Source organism: Larimichthys crocea, chromosome XIII (genome assembly GCF_000972845.2).
Source record: "Larimichthys crocea isolate SSNF chromosome XIII, L_crocea_2.0, whole genome shotgun sequence".
Lineage (NCBI taxonomy): Eukaryota > Metazoa > Chordata > Actinopteri > Sciaenidae > Larimichthys > Larimichthys crocea.
The window spans coordinates 2337382-2355245 of record NC_040023.1 but is presented as its reverse complement, the minus strand read 5'-3'; the positions used below and the strand labels follow the sequence as shown (position 1 = coordinate 2355245).

The following is a 17864-nucleotide window of genomic DNA, read 5'->3' as shown; positions in this document are numbered from 1 at the left end:
GTCAGCACAATCACACCTGTTGTTAATGTGATGCAGTATAAGAGATATAAGAGAAAGCATAAAAGTGAGAATAGAATACTCCATTTATAGCACAATGAACACACACACACACACACACACACACACACACACACACATTTATATATATATATGGGTGATGAATGGGATGTAGTTTGACAACATGGTAAAAACAGGCGCTGTAGCATACTGTCTGCAGCTGACTGTCTCACACACACTTGCTTATTTCTGCTGGGCACTGTGTATGTGAATGTGTGTGTGTGTGTGTGTGTGTGTGTGTGTGTGTGTGTGTGTGTGTGTGTTTGACTTGATTTTTTGGGCTTGTTTCCTCCCTCAAGTTTCCCTCGTCCTTCTCCACTTAAAGTCTAAGTTACACTTCACCGACTAGCTCTACAGTGATGCTTCCGCCACTTAGGGAAGTGGTGGTGTGTGTGTGTGTGTGTGTGTGAGAGAGAGAGAGAGAGAGAGAGAGAGAGAGAGTGTGTGTGTGTTAATCTTGGTAAAGAATGGGATTCCCCTCATTTGAGCAACATTGCTCAAGGGCTCATGAATAACAACATTTATCACACTGAGCGAAGGACAAGTAGAATAAAGGAAAATGGCTCACAGTTCAAGCTATCTCTCTTTTGCACAATTACACACACACACACACACACACATGCACTCTTAAGCTGTCACAGAAGTTGTGTGTGTGTGTGTTTGCATGCAAGGAGCTCGGCTCATTTCATTAATCTTGTCTTTGTTGTGGCAAGGCAGACCTAATTAGATTACATTACACACGCTTATTCAAGGTAACCAAGTAGGAAGCATATGATATGCTGCAATATGGCATGAACACACAGACAAGCACACACACACACGTACACACAAACGCGGGGATAAAACAGACAGACGAACGCTGCAATTTAGACCTCATCACACGTTTGTCAAATCCCTCCATTACCACCAGCGGGGAGATTTGATGTGACAATGAAACACAGATTCACACCAATTTTTGCGAGGTCAAGAAGCCGACTTGCCGGCGCAGACTCACAGTCGCAAGAGGCAGAATGAGCAACACTGTAATGCTGTAAATACATCACACTTCATGTCATACAGCTATCAGCTTGTCAGGGGGAATCTGGGTTATTATGATTCGTGACTCCCGGTGTCAAGTCATCCCTTCCATTACACTGCTGTCTTTCCTGTTACTAAAATAAATATTTGGGCTTCGGCTGTTCCAGAAGGCCCCGATCTCTGACAGCAGCTCCCTGCTTTGCATTCAGGAGGTTACTGACACTGAGAACTTGATCCTTTTCTGATCAGCAGCTGACCTTGGGAAAGTTCAGACTTCAAATCTCGGTCCGTGTTCGAGACTGTGTTGTTTGTTGAAATGTCCCTTTTAGACATTTATCATATTACTTATATTACATCAAGTAATTAGGATGATAGACTTGTCATAAACACTTTATCTGTTGCCGAGTTTGTTTTTTATCGTAACTCCAGTATTGCTTTTACAAGTATTTTGTAGCTGTGTGACACTAAAGTTGCCCGTATATGCTCTTGCCTCAGACTATTTGTATTTTCCATCTTGTGTTTTATGGGGTTTTCGTCCATTAATTATAGAAGATTATTCAAAGAAAAATATCAGGCTACAGCGGGAGAGTAAAAAAAATAATATATACATTTATATATTTTTACTTAACGCAGTATTAAGTGATATTTTTAATATCAACACTGAGAAATAACAGCCTACTACCAAGTGGCAACCTCCGTGGCTGTGAAGTGAAGCCAAGTGAAGTTAGCTAACATGTCTGCCAAAGGAAAATTTGGAAACTCAGCGTCAAAAAGAGATTTAATACTTTATTTTATTCATTTATTGGAGCCTTCTTCCCATTGTCAACCATTCATTTTAAGTCTTTACACCTATGAGTAGCTCCTTACTTTACAGGTGCATTGTTTTGTGAGACAACACTCCTCATTCTTGTTTTTTACGGTAAGACATTTTGACTTGTCGTACACAGGAAGAGAACAGGTGTAACTGGCAGCCCTGGATCAGGCACCCCTAAATGGAAACAAATAACGCTATTAGACCCAGCTGTGCTGTTCCTGCTGTGGCGTATCAAAATGTCTGCCCTGAAAAAGCTCTACAGTATCCATCAACAGCACAATGAGAAAACCAACATCCTTTATTGTGATTGATGTTGTCGTTTCCTCTTTGTAAATACGTTACACTCTTGGACAGAAGCATATGTAATGTAATATAATACATTGTCAGAACCTAGGTAGATTCAGTATTGAATTGGGACATCCGATATGTCTCTGGATCATTTCTGTCCTCTAGTGGTCAAAAAATTGCCGAATGCAGCTTTGATTAAATGTATAACTAAGCAATACTTAATCAAAATTTTAATCAAGGCAATTAAGCATTTATACAGAAGCTCCACGCCGTCATACATTCATGCATTTTATTTCCCCTGTTTTCTCGTGATAACGAGTTCATTTAATTTGTTTTTTATTTGAGATCTTGGGAAAACAAATGGATAGTCTGGTATATTAAATCACTGCAAGAAACATCATTAAATTGAGCAACATCAGAGGAGCAGGACAATGTTGCAATTGCAATGATTTAATTTATCTCTGGAAAACAATGGTTCATTATCTTGAGATCTTGGGAAAACTTTCCCGTTATATCGGGGTAACAACATTTGTTATTTCGACATAATGACTCAAATAACTTGAGATCTCTAGAAAATGAAATTAACTTGTTATCACAAGAAAACAGAGGAAATGAACGTATGGGCTTCTGAATATTTATTACTGACATGCATGAAGTTTTTGTTTTGTATTCTACAATACAGCGTTTTCCTTTGAGACTTCACTTATCTGACAAAACCTGTAGGTAAAAACGATTGTGGTATCTTGAGGGGTTAACATACAGCGGGGCACAATGATGATGGGTGTCATTATCATTATCATGTGTCATTATCGTCATTACATTAGCCAATTGGATGATTCTCTATAAATTTCTCAGTGTGATCTCGCAGTGATTGATTTCCCTTCTCTGCACTCTTTCTCAAAATTGATTTAAAATGTCTCTTCTTCTTTGTCCGGACGTATGTCAAACATTGGGCGGCCACAGCTGCTTTCAGCTCAGCGCTCTCGGATTTCCAGCTTTTTGTACTGCTGTTGATTCAGGAACTGAAGCTTGATATAACCCATAATCTCTGTGAGTAACCATTAAGTCCATTCATGTGTTTGTCCTTCCGTTACAGATCATTTCTCAGATATTATTGAACAAACGCTGTTACACTCCGGGATTTTTTAAATTACATTGAATGTCTGAAGGAGGTGGACAGTTGGAGATGAAATATAGTGTACCCATGTGTCCTTTTTGTAATAATCTGCCCACAGGACCTTTACATTCATGTACTGGCAAACACTGTGCGTTGGATAGGTCACCAAATCCCCTGACAATGTGTCCAAACACAACCCTTTGACTTTAAATGTCTTGACACCAGTTTTATTTATTACCATAAAGGTTGGCTGAGACATTTAAATGAAACATTTATGTTTTAATTGTACATGGTCCCTAATAAACATAAACAAAAAAAACAAAAAAAAGGTGAGAATGAATCCTCATTATCAGGTCAAACTTTCCAGTCAGTCTGGTGCAGTCCTTAATTTTCCATTCTGAATAATTTATATTAATTTTGGTGATTCCCTGACTTTTCATTTACCATCTTTAGGTCAAAGTTTAGATGTATTGCCCCAAATTTTGGTTTATGTCTTGCAAAACTAATGACACTTCCATCAGCCTCAAATGTTTTACAGGAAAATTAGCTATAGAGACCGAAACTGTTTTTATCTACCAGGCTGTAAACATGTTTATTTCTGCTGTGAAGCTGGACATTTTAACATGGGGGTTTTATGGAGATTGACTCGTTCTGTAGCCAGCCTCGAGTGGACGTTTGAGGAACTGCAGTTTTTGTTACTTCCACATTGGCTTCACTCCACAGCCACAGCAGTTTGCCACTTGCTGCTACACATCAGCATTTTCACACGTTGAGTGTGAGAATTTTGGCGGGCACTGTTAGAGGCTGCTGTACAGTCTGCTCCATTTGTATAAGTTGTTACCAGTTTGCCCACAGGCTGGGTGCATTGTGGGATATCATTCACAGTTATTCACTTGGGGATGATATGCTCGTTGCTTTGCTCATGGCTGCTTGTAAATTTCTGATGCTCTGGGACAGACAGCCTATTCTGTTACCTTCACTTCATCCCTGAAACGAGATCAACACTGCGCTATTGTCTGACGCCTATAGTCTGTAAAAGATGGCCTTCAGGTCTATGTACAGTATTTACCATTATCAGATAAGCAATACAGACTCTCTCTTTCTCTCTCTCTGCCTGGTTGGCGTGTGAGGAAAGTATGTGGATTTGACACGTCGAAGTGCCACGGCCATTTTCACACTTCACAGAGCATCACATGTAGCATGGGCAAGAGGTGAGAGAGGGAGAACGGGAGTCAGAACGAAAGGAGGAGAGCAATGAAAGCTGGGAGAAGGAAGAGGAGGAGGAGGAGGAGGGGGAGGAGGAGAGGAATATTGGGATTTTGGTTTGTCAGATCTTATTTTACTCCCACCAACCAAGACACACAGACACTGACGCTCTCAAACTTTCACTCATTACCAGCTCTCACTCTCTCCCTCCTCGTTTGAAGCACCGATCTCTCTTCCTCCCACACTCTTTCTGTCTCCTGAGGTTTTTCCTTCCTGACTTTGTTTCTTCTTCCTTTTCCTCCCTGTCCTTCCCCCTTCTGTCTCTCTGTCTCTTTGTGGGTGTGTGTGTGTGTGTGTGTGTGTGTGTTTCTTGCCCGTCCTTTTATCTCGTCACCGGCTGCTGCTGCTGGATGGCATTTTATTTTTTTCCGTCTTTCCCTCCACACTCCACTCTGCTGTTCATCTTGTTTTTAGCACAGCTGTTACAACACACACACACACACACACATGAACACATGCTGACGAACACACACTTCTTCTTCTTCTTTTTCTTCCTCTCTTCTTCTGTTCTGCCAACTTCACACTGTCTGCTGTTTCTCTCTTATGTAAATTTCTAGGTCTCTTCTTTTTTTTTTGTACCTTGCACACACACACACACACACACACACACACACGCACACACACACACACACACACACACGCGCGCACACACACAGTCTTGAGTCATATACCAGTTCTCTCCACGTTGGCTAATCTCACACATCACCATTCTCACATTTCCACTCGCTCTCATAGGTACAGCACACACACACAAACACACACACTTTTACCCAGTAGCTCTCCCCACCACACACATTGGTACACACCCTCTCTCCTCTCGCTCTCTTGCCTCCCTCCCAGTTATTCATTCTCTCTCTCTCTCTCTCTCTCTCTCCCTCTTTCCCTCTCAGTCCTCATCTGCACCTCAGCAGAGTAACATGTTGCCTCGTCGCAGAGCCACGGCGCAGAGCGCAGAGCGGAGGCTGCCTTGACCAAACATAAAGAGCAAACAAGAAGGAAGAAGCGAGAGGAAGGGAAGTGAAGTCTCGTCTCTCCTCTTTTGGCGTCCGTGCACCTTCTTCTGAGGGGACGAGGTGGAAGGAGAAGACAGGCTTTCACACTGTCCTGACTCAGTTTGTCGCCTCGAGCAGAGGGAGCAGCAGAGGATGCAAGGGAACCCGGAGGAGCTGGAAAGTTGCATCTCTTTCACGCAGATGTCCATCCATCCCACACGGCTGACCAAACTTTTTTAAACCAAACAGGAGGAGGAGGAGGAGGAGGTGGACTGAGGAAGGTGAGGAGGAAGGAAGAGGGAAGGAAAAGCATCCCTCACTCTGGTGACTTCTGTGCACACTTGTTTTGGTCAGTCAGAAAGCAGAAAGCATCCTTCCAGAGGCAGCTACCCATGTGGCAGGAGGCTCTGTGGACCCGAGGACGCTACCTGCTGGAGAAGAGCGATGGCGGCGAGGGCGGTGAGGGGCCCGAGAGCCTGGGAGACGGGTGCCCAGGGTTCCAGGGTGAGGTGTGTGTGGAGGGCGAGAAGCCTCAGGACTGGCTGTACGAGTCCTACTACAGAATGAGCCAGCAGCATCCGCTGATCGTGTTCTTGCTGCTGATCGTCATGGGAACCTGCCTCGCACTGCTGGCGGTGTTCTTTGCTTCAGGACTGGTGAGTGTGTGTGTGTGTGTGTGTTAACAGTGTGTGTGTGTGTGCAGAGGTAAGTGTTCAGACAGGTCTTTAGAGGTAAGATGGATAGGATATTTTGATCTGTAATACAACATTATTATTGAGTTTTTATAATTAATAGAAGCTTTCTTAAAGAAGACATAGTTTGCTTTCTTGCAGTGAGTTCAATCCTTATGAATCTGGAGCCAGTAAGCAGTTAGCTTAGCATAAAGACATGTAACATCTGATCTGATATAATCATTGCAAAATATCAAAAATGTAAAAATGAATTCATCATTTCACAGAAGTTTCCGGTCTTTATGCTAAGCTGTTGGCTCCAGTTTCATATTTATTGTACTGGCATGAGAGTGGTATTGATCTTCTCATCTCTCAGCAAGAAGACAAAGTATTGACCTTTATCATGGGCTGTGTGTCACCTATAGAAACATGCACACGCTGAATGTTTCCAATGAAATATGTCATCTGAAAAATTCAAGCATATGACTTTCATTATTTCATTTTGGACTTCAACCCCTCCAAACTGTCCTTCTTTGCCTCCTTGCACTCGTTCTTCTCTCTACTGTGGTTGTAGAGCAAGACCATAGGTACACCCCCCCCTTATAATAACCACATTGATCAAAACATTAAAGTGCATTTCAAAAAAATATAGAAAAAAAGGCTGCAGCGTGGTTTTAATGTGGTGAAATGCTGCACCATAAAAGATTCTGCACGGCTGAAAGCTACATCAGATAGAGACCTTCTTGTCAGAAGAAGAGTTTCGGGGTTTTTTGCACGAGACCGAATGATTCAGCGAGGCGTGTGCATGTGTATGAATATGTGCGACAACATAAGTGGCCGTGAAGCGGCACTTTAAATTGCAACGCCGGGTTTGCAGAGTGGATCAAGAGCGGGATGAGAGTTTGGTTCGCAGCTGTGTGGGTGTTGGTGCTTTTGTCAAGTGAAAAGTGTTGTTTTGGCCACAAACACTCATCCACAAACACGAGCTATTGTTTCTCAAGTACTGCTTTTGTGATTTTATGAAATAGCCGTACAAAAGGAAGCCCACTCATTGCTGTGGTCGCAGTTGTTTCGAAATTATTGTTTTGCTGATATATGTCCGTAGACTGGCCATGCTTTTTCTCTCCGTGTGCGTCATGTGCTCTCAAAGTAGCACATGCAGGCCAAAGGCAAAACCTTCATGCAGACACTGACAGTTAGGAGTATGTTGAAAATAGTTCAGTAACCTTCCATTGTGTTTTTGAGTCCGAAAATTTGCTTTCTATTAGCTTTCAGAGAGATTGAATGATGTTAGGAATATCCGGGGGGTTGGCTTGCTGGAGGCTGAAGTCACTGAAGCACTAAGGTCCTGTTACATTCAATTGAACTCCATAACGGGGTCGATCCCTGGAGAACCTCCACCTAAACCGATCTCTTTACTTCTATTTAAGACCAATCAATACATTTTATTGCCCTTGGCTGGTCGATCTTCTGGTGCTGTAGACGTGTGTGTTCCCAGGTTAGGTTACAATCTCCCCCTAATGATTTCCCATCATTCACAGTATCAGTCGAAAAAAACATTCTCCATTTCCATTCATTCATTTTTTTCCTAATTTGTTCCCATTAAATGACAGACAGGCCGGTCTATACTTACGGAATGGTTGTTCAGTGATGTGTGTTTATTACTGCTGGAAGAAGAAGAATGGCAGGAATAAATAGAGGGTAGGTTTAGAGCTGAGGGCTGAGCAGCGGAGGGAGGAGAGGATGTTGTTGTAAGCGTTCTGGCTTTATCAGTGAGCCGGCAGAAACCCGAACCAAAGCAGCGCTAATGTTCCCAAAATTACTGCATACTTTTATCTTTCTCCTCAGATCAGGGCTGGAGTGGAGTTTTTTTTAAGTCGCAGACTCCTCCACCCATACTGTACTAATGTGATGTGTGTGTACGTGTGTGTTAGTATGTATATATATATTTATATATGTGTGTTTGTCAGAGGAAGTCTCTCAATTCCTTATCTGCAATTTTGTAGAGAAAATGTTGGAAGTAGCATTGATTGGATAGTGTGTGTGTGTGTGTGTGTGTGTGTGTGTGTGTGTGTGTGTGTGTGTGTGTGTGTGTGTGTGTGTCTATTTTTACTCCCAAATGTCTGTACAGGACCAGCAATTACACGGCAGGGTGTTAACCTAATGGCGTCTGAGAGTTTAATAGAAATCAATATTCTCATCAACATCACTGATTATCATAATTTATCAGCGTTCATTTATTAACTTCACTGCTCGTTTCCGTTTCCAGTCTCTGATCATTTGTACTTTTAGTCTTTGCGTATTAAGATTTTGTTGATATCATATTAATAGTATCTGTATTCTGTTCCACTTCGTTGACAGTTTGATAGATGCGGGGCAGTGAGAGCCGGGTGTTTTTGTAATGATGGATCACCAATCCATTACTTCGGGGCAGGAAGGTGAATGAATGAGGTGAAATAGATGTTGTGACATCACTGCTACAGACTGACGACAAAGCACTAATGCTCCACACGTACAGTATATGTTTGTATGGTACTTCATGCAATAATCGTTGAGTTTGATCTAGAAAAAAATGGGATGTTTTGTTTTGTTTTCCACAATTATGTATTCGTGATTTGTTTCAAATTTGAATAAAACTTCGGCTCCTACGTGGTGACTAAAGCCACATCTGCCTGTTGGTTGAATATTCGACACAGTTCAAATGAAGCATGTAGCCAGCAGCTCGTGTCACAAGGTTGAAAGAAGCTAACATGGACGTTTGGCCTGCCAAGGTTGGTCTGGTTCACACATGACACGTACTGACTGTAAATAAGTTATCTCATCTAGTACATCAGATCTCTGTATCTCTACAGAAAACACACTGAATGTAATATTCATGAGGAGTTAATTGCTCGTAGCCTGCTGCTTACAGCATAATCGCAACGTGATGCGAATGTGACAAGCTGTGCAATGTTCGGGAACATATGTGTAGATTTTGATTCACAGGGCATCCCATTGGTGATACCATTCATCATTAATCATCCCCACAACATCAAAAGACTCCAGCAGTCATCCACTGCTCAGTAGATCATGAAGCCAAAAAAAAAATAAATTCGATATCCACTATTTTACAACCACTTCTTTCATAATGTAAGCTGATGGGAAAAAGTCTTTTGTGTGCAGATGTGATTACACAGTTTGGCCACTATGTCGAATTGGCTTCAACGCTTCCGTGAAATTATGAAAAAAGGGGGGCAGTTCAGCCAAACGTGTTGCTCCTTGTGCAACTTTAGTCCAGGCTTTGTGCACATACACCACGTCCTCCACGTCCTCTAGAATGACACAAAGACGTTTTTTTGACATTGTTTCTAAGTGCCTCCCAATCTGTTCTATGATGTGACATTTATGCACAAAGGTTTAAGGAAACTAAGTACTTTAATGTGTAGGAGACCTTAATTAAGGTTAATTTGCTCGACAGATTTTTGTGAAATTCTTACTGTTGATAGAAACCAGCTTTCTCAGTTACAATTTCACGTTACTATTTTTGCTGGCCATCTTAATCTGAATGTTATTTATTATTCAGCTAGATCTCCGCTTGTATGAATGCGTTTCAAACCGGTTCGGTCCACTCAACAACTCTGTGCCACTACTGTGCCCTCTGACATATTTCTTTGGTCTTGGTTAAGAAACAACCATTTCTTCAACCCTGTACTGAAGAAGACGTTCCCAGGGGTGCTGTGATGAATGGATGAAGATCCAGACGCAGCTGAAGTAACCCAACCAACACCTCGAATTCTCCCATGATAGAAACAATCGTAATACTTCAGTATGTGCCATGAACGAGCTGCTCTCCGTTTGCTTTATATTATTTAGTGCTGGTAACTTTTTAAGCCTTATCTTATCTTCTTTACATGGATTCTCTGGTATTTGAAACTAAACTCTTTTTGTGAGAATGGACTGATGAACGATCAAATAGCTGAAATAACAAAATCTCTCTCGATAGCCACAAAAATGAGGTCCTATAGAAAAGTGTTTAGGCTTCCGATAAGCCACTTATAGTGCTTCAAAGTAGTTTTAATAATTTGTATCACAATCTTTCGAGTCAAATACTGGTTGTTCTGCTTCACAGATCTGTTAACCAGATTTTTATAACCAAGCTGAGAGCATATTGTGTTGTTATAACGTCACCAATATATAGAAAGTGCGTACGCTGTCACGATTTCAACACAAGCGTCTGCACACTCTCGCTCCTTCTCCCCCTTACTTTCTGACTATTGGGTGTGTTTGTGTCATTTCACTGCTGAATAATTAGATTACTGCATCTCGTTCCCTCTTTCTGCTGCCGCTCCTGCTCCTGCTTCTATGACTGCCTGTTCCCCCCTTTTTTCCTACCAGTATAATAGCTGGATAAGCCAGACTGGGCTAAAAAAGGAAATAATTGTTCTGGATGACAATGCAGTATATTATGGCAGGCAGGCACAACTCCCTCCCTGTATGCCATGTCGAGGGAAATGGCTTTAAATGGTTTCAAAAAGGGGTTTTAACAGGATTAGATGGGCTACAATCAGAAATGTGCAAAGTGCAGATGCATCTTTTTTTTTTTTACCACAAATATGTGAAAACACTGAAGTGGTGAGAGCAGCTTCCTCCCTCTGTAAACCGTGTGTGCATTGCTGTGTGTGAGTTTAAGGCAAATGATGCCAAAGGAAGGGTCAGGTTTATCACTAATGTCCACTCAGATACCCCTCCTGGTTTTTGCAGTCTTGCTTACATCCTCATTGAAATTCAATCTGCGCTCCAGGCTGACTGTATAGCTGGCATGGCGTCAGCAGCAGCCAGGTCCCATGGGATCCTTTCTCCAGACCCTGACTCACACTACCTCTGCTACACTAACACAGCTCTCTTCTTGAATTTTGCTCTAGCTTCAAATAGCACGAGTGAATAAACTGTCAAATCAGCCACAAATTCGAGGGTTGAGTCTGTGGGATCTTTTTCTTTCTGTTACATAAAAAGCTGCTCCGAGCGAGCTTCACGTTAAGAGAATCAAACACATTTCTATGCCCACACAAATGTTCACTTCACTGCAAAAAAAAAAAAATCTGTGGCATCTAATCACGCAGCAGCTCGCTAATTTAACATTTACATCTGCTGGACCTGTCAGTGCAATTATGACTTTGGAATAACTTAATATGGTTTACGTGGGCGTCATGCAGGATCAAGTCTGTGGAAGTGTGCTCAGTGTGTGGAAGCTCTCAGCAAACCATGTTCCATAATTCACACAGCATGGAGAAGGGCAAAAGGACACGGGGAGTATTTTCCTCTTATTCTGACCACATTTATGTGTGTGTGTGTGTGTGTGTGTGTGTGTGTGTGTGTGTGTTTGCGGGATGTGTTTGTGTGTGCTTGGATTTTTTTGCATGGTCATGTGTTTTTTCGGGCAAAATCAGAAGAGCCACAGAATGTACAATGAGAAATATGCTTTTAGTGCTCAGGATGAAGACGTTAAAGGGAACTGAATGCTGCCGCTCCAGGTAACACAAATAATTCATCACAAAGACACAGATGAAGCTGAGTTACCTGAAGCTTGCCAAGTAACGGCACATCCTCGATTCATAATGTCTCCATATAGAGAACACGAACTATCCGTCCTACCGTAAAAAGTTTGGTGAAGTGATTTGCAAGAATTACGGAAAAGTCTGATGTGAAGTCATTTCTCTGTCTCGCACAGAGACAGAGATCATCGTGAGATCATTTGCACTTCATTTTGGTAGATTCAAAGGAATATCTTCACAAGACAGAGTGAGGCAGAAAATGGCACCAAGATATGAGAAGATATGAAAAGCTGAAAAAACTACAGACAGATGACCCCCCACCCCCCCATTTTTTAACACAATGGTTTTTGTTGTGTACATCCTCTTGAGGATACTACTGAGGAAGAGGCTGTGGAGAGGATGAAGAAGTGAGTGAGGGAGGTCTGGACAGAGTCAAAGAGAGAGAGATTGTGTGTGTGAATGTGCGTGCGTGTGTGTGCATGTGTGTGCGTGTGTGTGTGTGTGTGTGTTGACAGCCTCTAAATGCTGACTTTGACAGTGCGAGTGCAGAAGTGATGCAGTAGCACATTCTCCGGGCTCAGACTGTCTGTCTGCCAATCTGTGTGCCGTCTGTTCATCTGTGTGTGTGTGTGTGTGTGTGTTTGTGTGTGTGTGTGTGTGTGTGTGTGTGTGTGTGTGTGTGTGTGTGCGTGCGTGTGCGTGTGTGTGTCATGTTGCACCTCTTTTCTCATAAGGACACAAACATTCTCCCAAAGTAGGCCCATTGTTTCCTTATTTTGACAGCGTTTGTTGTGTTTGAGGTTTCATGAAAGTTTTGGATTAAACTAATCTGTAATAAATATTCAAAGCTTTCTGAACTGTGTGTCTCTGGTTTGATCTGTGGTCCTCTGTGCTAACTCTGCAGCACAAACTATATTTGTGTGTGAGTAGCCTTTAAAATACGCAAACAGGATTGTACTGTGAATCTTACTGTACTGTAAACTAATAATCCTCTCCGTCTCTCTCCCCAGAATACAGAGGACCACTTGACGTTCTTGATCACGGTTCCCGCCGCCCTCTTCCTCTTCCTGTCCATCTTCATCCTCGTCTGCATTGAATCGGTCTTCAAGCGGATGCTCCGCCTCTTCTCTCTCCTTATATGGGCCTGTCTGGTCACCATGGGTTACCTGTTCATGTTCTCAGGAGGGATACTCAGCCCCTGGGACCAGGTATATAATAATCTTGTGTGTTTGTTTTGTGTGTGTGTGTGTGTGAGGGAGTTCAATCGATTTGTTTGACTGTTCGCTAAGCTCCACCCGCCTTAGTTACTTTTGTAACATCTGTTAAGGTTTGTATTCCTGTGTGGCACATTTTGAGGTTTATAACTTTGTGGATGACGGTGAATCAAAATTATAATCATAGTCACCTGATGAGACAGAGATAGACAAAAGCAGTGACCATCGATTTTGTCTGCTGGAATGACAGTTGATTTTATTAGCTGCCTAGATAATTCCCGAGTTGGTGAAAAACACTGTCTCTGACTGATTTTGTAACGTTTCTGCTATAAGAATTTCTTAGAGTGACCCTTCAATAAGGAAGACTGGATTCGAAGCATCAAAGTTTAAGTTGAATTTATTATTCTTGTACAAGAACTGAATGTTACCTAACCCTGCCAGGCTTAGCAACAAAGTCATATTAGAGAAGTGAAAACAGAAATAGGAACTCACGTACACATTGTATGATTTAAAACATCTGAAACACAGTATCAACCTAATTTTTATAACAGTTTCCATTTGACATGAAATGAGAGAGTTGTGCAAAGGGGTCTTAAATATTCAACCGATGGCTACATAGATGATAGTTTGGTTAATTTGGTCCAGAACAAGGCAAAAAAAAATAAGGATACAATGTTGCTGGTTCCTGTTCACACTGACCAAGAGCAGTAAAACATACAGACTGACAGGAAACTCATTGATTGGACATTGTGGTGATTGTCATCATGCATCATCAGTGCAGGGTGCAGGGACTTATTTTGTAGTCGATATTGGGTGTATCCCCTTCTAAATCATTCAGTAGTGTTCTGTGAGCTGAATATTTTTTTTTAGGATTGCGAAGGCATGACATAGTCCATTATATTTATGAGTGGATGGTGTACAGAATAAATAATACTTCACTCAAAATGCATTATTCTGCAGCTCACCCGTCTGTGTATTCCAGCAATAATCTGCACCTCTTTCTGTTGATTTATGATGTTGATTTTATAACGATCTGTACACTGTGAAGTCAAGCAGCGTTAGTTAAGTGACAATGTGCAAATACAGCTGACCAAATTGAGTGAGCTAAACATGCAAGAGTAGTCTTATATGTCGCTGTTTGGACGGGCTGCTTTAAAAAAGACTTTAGGACGCACTTGATTTCTAATTCTAGTGATTGATGCTTCTAATATGAGCATATTCAAGTACCTGTATATTTATGTTGTTTGGTATTACGAAGAGCTCGCGATCAAATAACTGATTATTAGACTGCAAATCGACCACATGTTATGAATAATGACTAACGGGTAGAGACGGGACCAACAGGAGGTGTCTACAGTAATGATGTTCGGCTTATTACCGTGGGATCACTGTCACACACTCTTTAATAGACTTAATGAACTGACAAAGTACACAGAGTAGGCTACAAGCACAGCAGTTTAAATACCTTTTAACAGCCTATTAATCCGGAAAAAAAACACCCACGCTGACGGGCAGTTACTAGATATTTGCATAAATTCATACATGGCTTGTACAGATCAATTATAAGATCGCTTCCTGAGCAGATTTCAACAGATCAACAGATGGATTTATTAGCGTAGTAAAATCACATATCTGCTATAATAAAATCCTGTGGTTTGCCTTCACACCACAGACGAAGTCTGCTTGAAAGCCGACCCAGAGTCCTCGTCCACTGGGCGTATTTTATTGTAACACTCCTCTGAAGTTTGGTGCAGTTCTGACACGTGCATGTGTATTCATGAGTGTTCTTGTCATTGCATACAGGTGTGGGAGTTTGTTTTTTGTTTTTTTTTTACACATCTACGTCAGGTTTAGGTGTGCCTTTTTTATAAGCCTTCATGATTGTGTGTGTGTGTGTGTGTGTGTGTGTGTGTGCTCAGAGTACAGAATTAATTCCATGTGTGACAAGTGTTAATGAGGCCTGATGAGAGCTGGAGGTGAGCAGATCAGCAGACAGACGCATTAGTTTTCAGTGCCAGACTCCTTCTCTCTCTCTCTCTCTCTCTCTCTCTCTCTCTCTCTCTCTCTCTCTCCCTCTCTCTCTCTCTCTCTCTGTCCCTCTCTGTCTCAGGAATCCTATTTTCTCATGCTAGCGCCCTGTCTCGCCCTATTCATCAAATCCCATTTCTCTCTCCTCAGCTTCTCCACCTGCCTCCTCCTCTCCTGTTAAGACCCCCAACCACCCCACCCGCATCCCATCCCATGCCCACATTTCCTCTCTCTCTCTCCCCATCTCTCAATCCCTCCTCTGGGGTGAGGATATTTTTATCATCAGCCACCTGTGAGAGCATAATCATTCTGCATTATTAATCACTCTATTCTGCTCCCATGACTCTCCCACTTATCTATCTATCTATCTATCTATCTATCTATCTATCCATCTATCTATCTTCGTCCCTCTGCGGCTTTTAGTCCATGAGAAGAAAGAAAGACCAAAATTTGGAGGGGAGCAGAAATCCGGTGAAAAGAGAACAGCTGGAATTGCAGCTCGCTCTCAGTGGGTTGGATTGATTGTGATTACCGAGAGAACAGCACGTCTGATGGAGTACACCGAGCTAATAACAGCAGAGGCCTGAACAGACGGAGAGAAAATAGTCCTCTGCTCGGCCATTCACTTTCAATCCCTCCACCCTGCCCCAAACACGTTCGCCTGCTCACCCTCTCTCAGGACACACACAAATATCTCGTCCACATGCAGTACAGTAGTTGTATCTGCCACCATCTAGCTGCATCACCCTATTAGTCCGGGCTTTGTTCAGTTTCTCAGAAGGCCACAGCTTTTCCCAGAAGGCAGATGGAACACGGCTGCCACACCTGGTACATCTGAAGATGTAGCCACGCTGACTCGTGTGTCACTTTTTGAATCCAAGAAATGCAGCCGAGCCTCTCGCGCTGGTGAATGCCGAAGCGAGCAAAGAGCAAAACATTTTTGATGTGGGTATTCAAGCGCGCATCTTTGTGTGTATTTCGGAAGCAAGTGACCATGTGCTGCTTTTGTCTGAAACAAAGAGGAGGGTTGTGCGCGCGAAAACAAGAAATGGAGAGAGAGAGCGAAAGAGAGAGAGAGAGGGGAACAAAAAGTTATCGAAGAAGTGAGATGATGGCAGCAATTCCTATCTGGAGGTGTTTGGAGGGTGTATTAGGATTCAGGCCAGAGTGCTGAGGGGATGGAGTGTGTCTGGCATGCCTGCGTAGCAGAGAGAAGCAGGTGACGCACCTGAAATTGGACTGCCACTCTTGATTCCCACAGCTACCCAAACAGACCGGACGTCACGCACACTCACAACTGTTCTCTGTCCGTCGCCTGCTGGCTCAGGGTTAGGAGTTGAAGGTTATGGTAAAATATGCTAGACCTTGAAAACAATACATATGCTCCGACGTCAGCATCCTTTCCTATATTGGTTCCCCTAGTAACAGAAAGTCTAAGCCTCTCTCTCTCTCTCTGTCTGTCCTCTGTGTTCAGGTCTTTTAGAAGGAACTCGGTCAACCAAACAATCACTTAAATCCAATGTTCTTGTCACGTGTTTGCTTCACAACAGAGTACACGTCATTGGTTTGAGTTATAATACTGTCATGACTCATCACCATGTGCCCTGCAAATAATGTTTATGATATTGATGTCATAAACACTCTGGAACATGTGAGCTCTTCCCTGCTAATGCTCAAAGGAGGGAAAGTACAGTATCTATTTTAAAATTTTCTACGTCTAATAACCAGCACATCGCGGCCCAGGTCCAAGCAAGATCACTTTCTGTCAGTTTTGTTTTTTAGCAAATCCGATTCCCTCCAAGCTGTCACTCGCAGTCGATTCCTGTTTGCAAGACAGACTCTCTGAACCTGAAAGACACAGGAAATAAACAGACAGACAGGAAGGTCAGAGTTCATCTTGTGTCCTAGTTGAAACTGTGACCCACTCAATGCTGGTCGCCACCATAACAGGAAGGGCTGGGCTTGACAGCGAAGGGAAGTGGACAGGGACGAAGCAGGGGGTTGAGGCACAAGGTATCAATGTAGGAAACACACACGCAGAGCAGATAGGAGGTCATTACAGTAAACAAATGAATATTTTCCACCGTAGAGTCGGATTGAAATGAGCAGTCAGTGTGTTATACTTGAGTATTTTGGTCATGCTGTTGTATTTTGCTTTTTAAGGCAGTTCATCTCAGGATTGAGTTTTTTTCTCTTTTTTTTTTTGTAATACTGAGCCCACTCGTGTCTAATAATTTATCATAGGATCAGCAGTTTATCGTTGGATATTTTTGTGAAGGAGAGTGGGCAGCCCACTTAACTTTTATAGCTCCGCTCTGTCTTTAGAGAAATAAAAGCAGACAAAGAGGGAAGATACAGAACACAAATCTCTGGTGAAATTCAATAACAGGCTTCTTTTTTTTGTGCTCAATATTTTTGGTATCTCTGCACTTGAATGACTTGTGACTGTGATGCTAAATTAGATAATTATATCTATTGTCTTACAATGCTATAAACAGACACCGCAGGAGTTTCATGCTTTCTGTTTACTGAGATTTACAGAAAAGCTGCAATCTGGTTTCTTTGAAACAAATCTGCACCTTTACCTGTCAGCATCTCTCTGTTTCCTGTTCCCAGGTGTCCTTCTTCCTCTTCATCGTGTTTGTTGTCTACACCATGCTGCCCTTCTCCATGAGAGCGGCCATTATCGCCAGCGCCATCACCTGCTTCTCACACACTGTCACCCTAAGCGTCTGCCTGGCCTCCAAAGTCACCGAGCTGGAACCTCTCGTCTGGCAGGTAAGACAGATAATTGTTCATGCTGACTCTGAAACTTTTGAACCCACTGTTGAAATCTGGAAGTTACACAACTTCCTGCTTCTATGGTAGA

At 42.4% G+C, this 17864-nt stretch overlaps 1 protein-coding gene across 4 annotated transcripts in view; it reads left to right on the top strand.

The window, feature by feature from the left end:
• The first annotated feature begins 4864 nt into the window (after positions 1 to 4864).
• The window catches only part of adcy2b (adenylate cyclase 2b (brain)), a 45377-nt gene continuing 32377 nt past the window's right edge, over positions 4865 to 17864 (top strand). For 3 of the 4 annotated variants that reach the window (XM_010752822.3, XM_019275598.2, XM_027287415.1), the window contains exons 1-3: positions 5944 to 6207; positions 12764 to 12961; positions 17612 to 17773. In XM_010752822.3, the coding sequence (XP_010751124.3) occupies positions 5944 to 6207; positions 12764 to 12961; positions 17612 to 17773 (624 nt within the window). Of the gene's footprint in view, positions 5295 to 5449; positions 6208 to 12763; positions 12962 to 17611; positions 17774 to 17864 lie in introns of those variants that run through there. The other variant, XM_027287413.1, reaches the window with a different exon arrangement.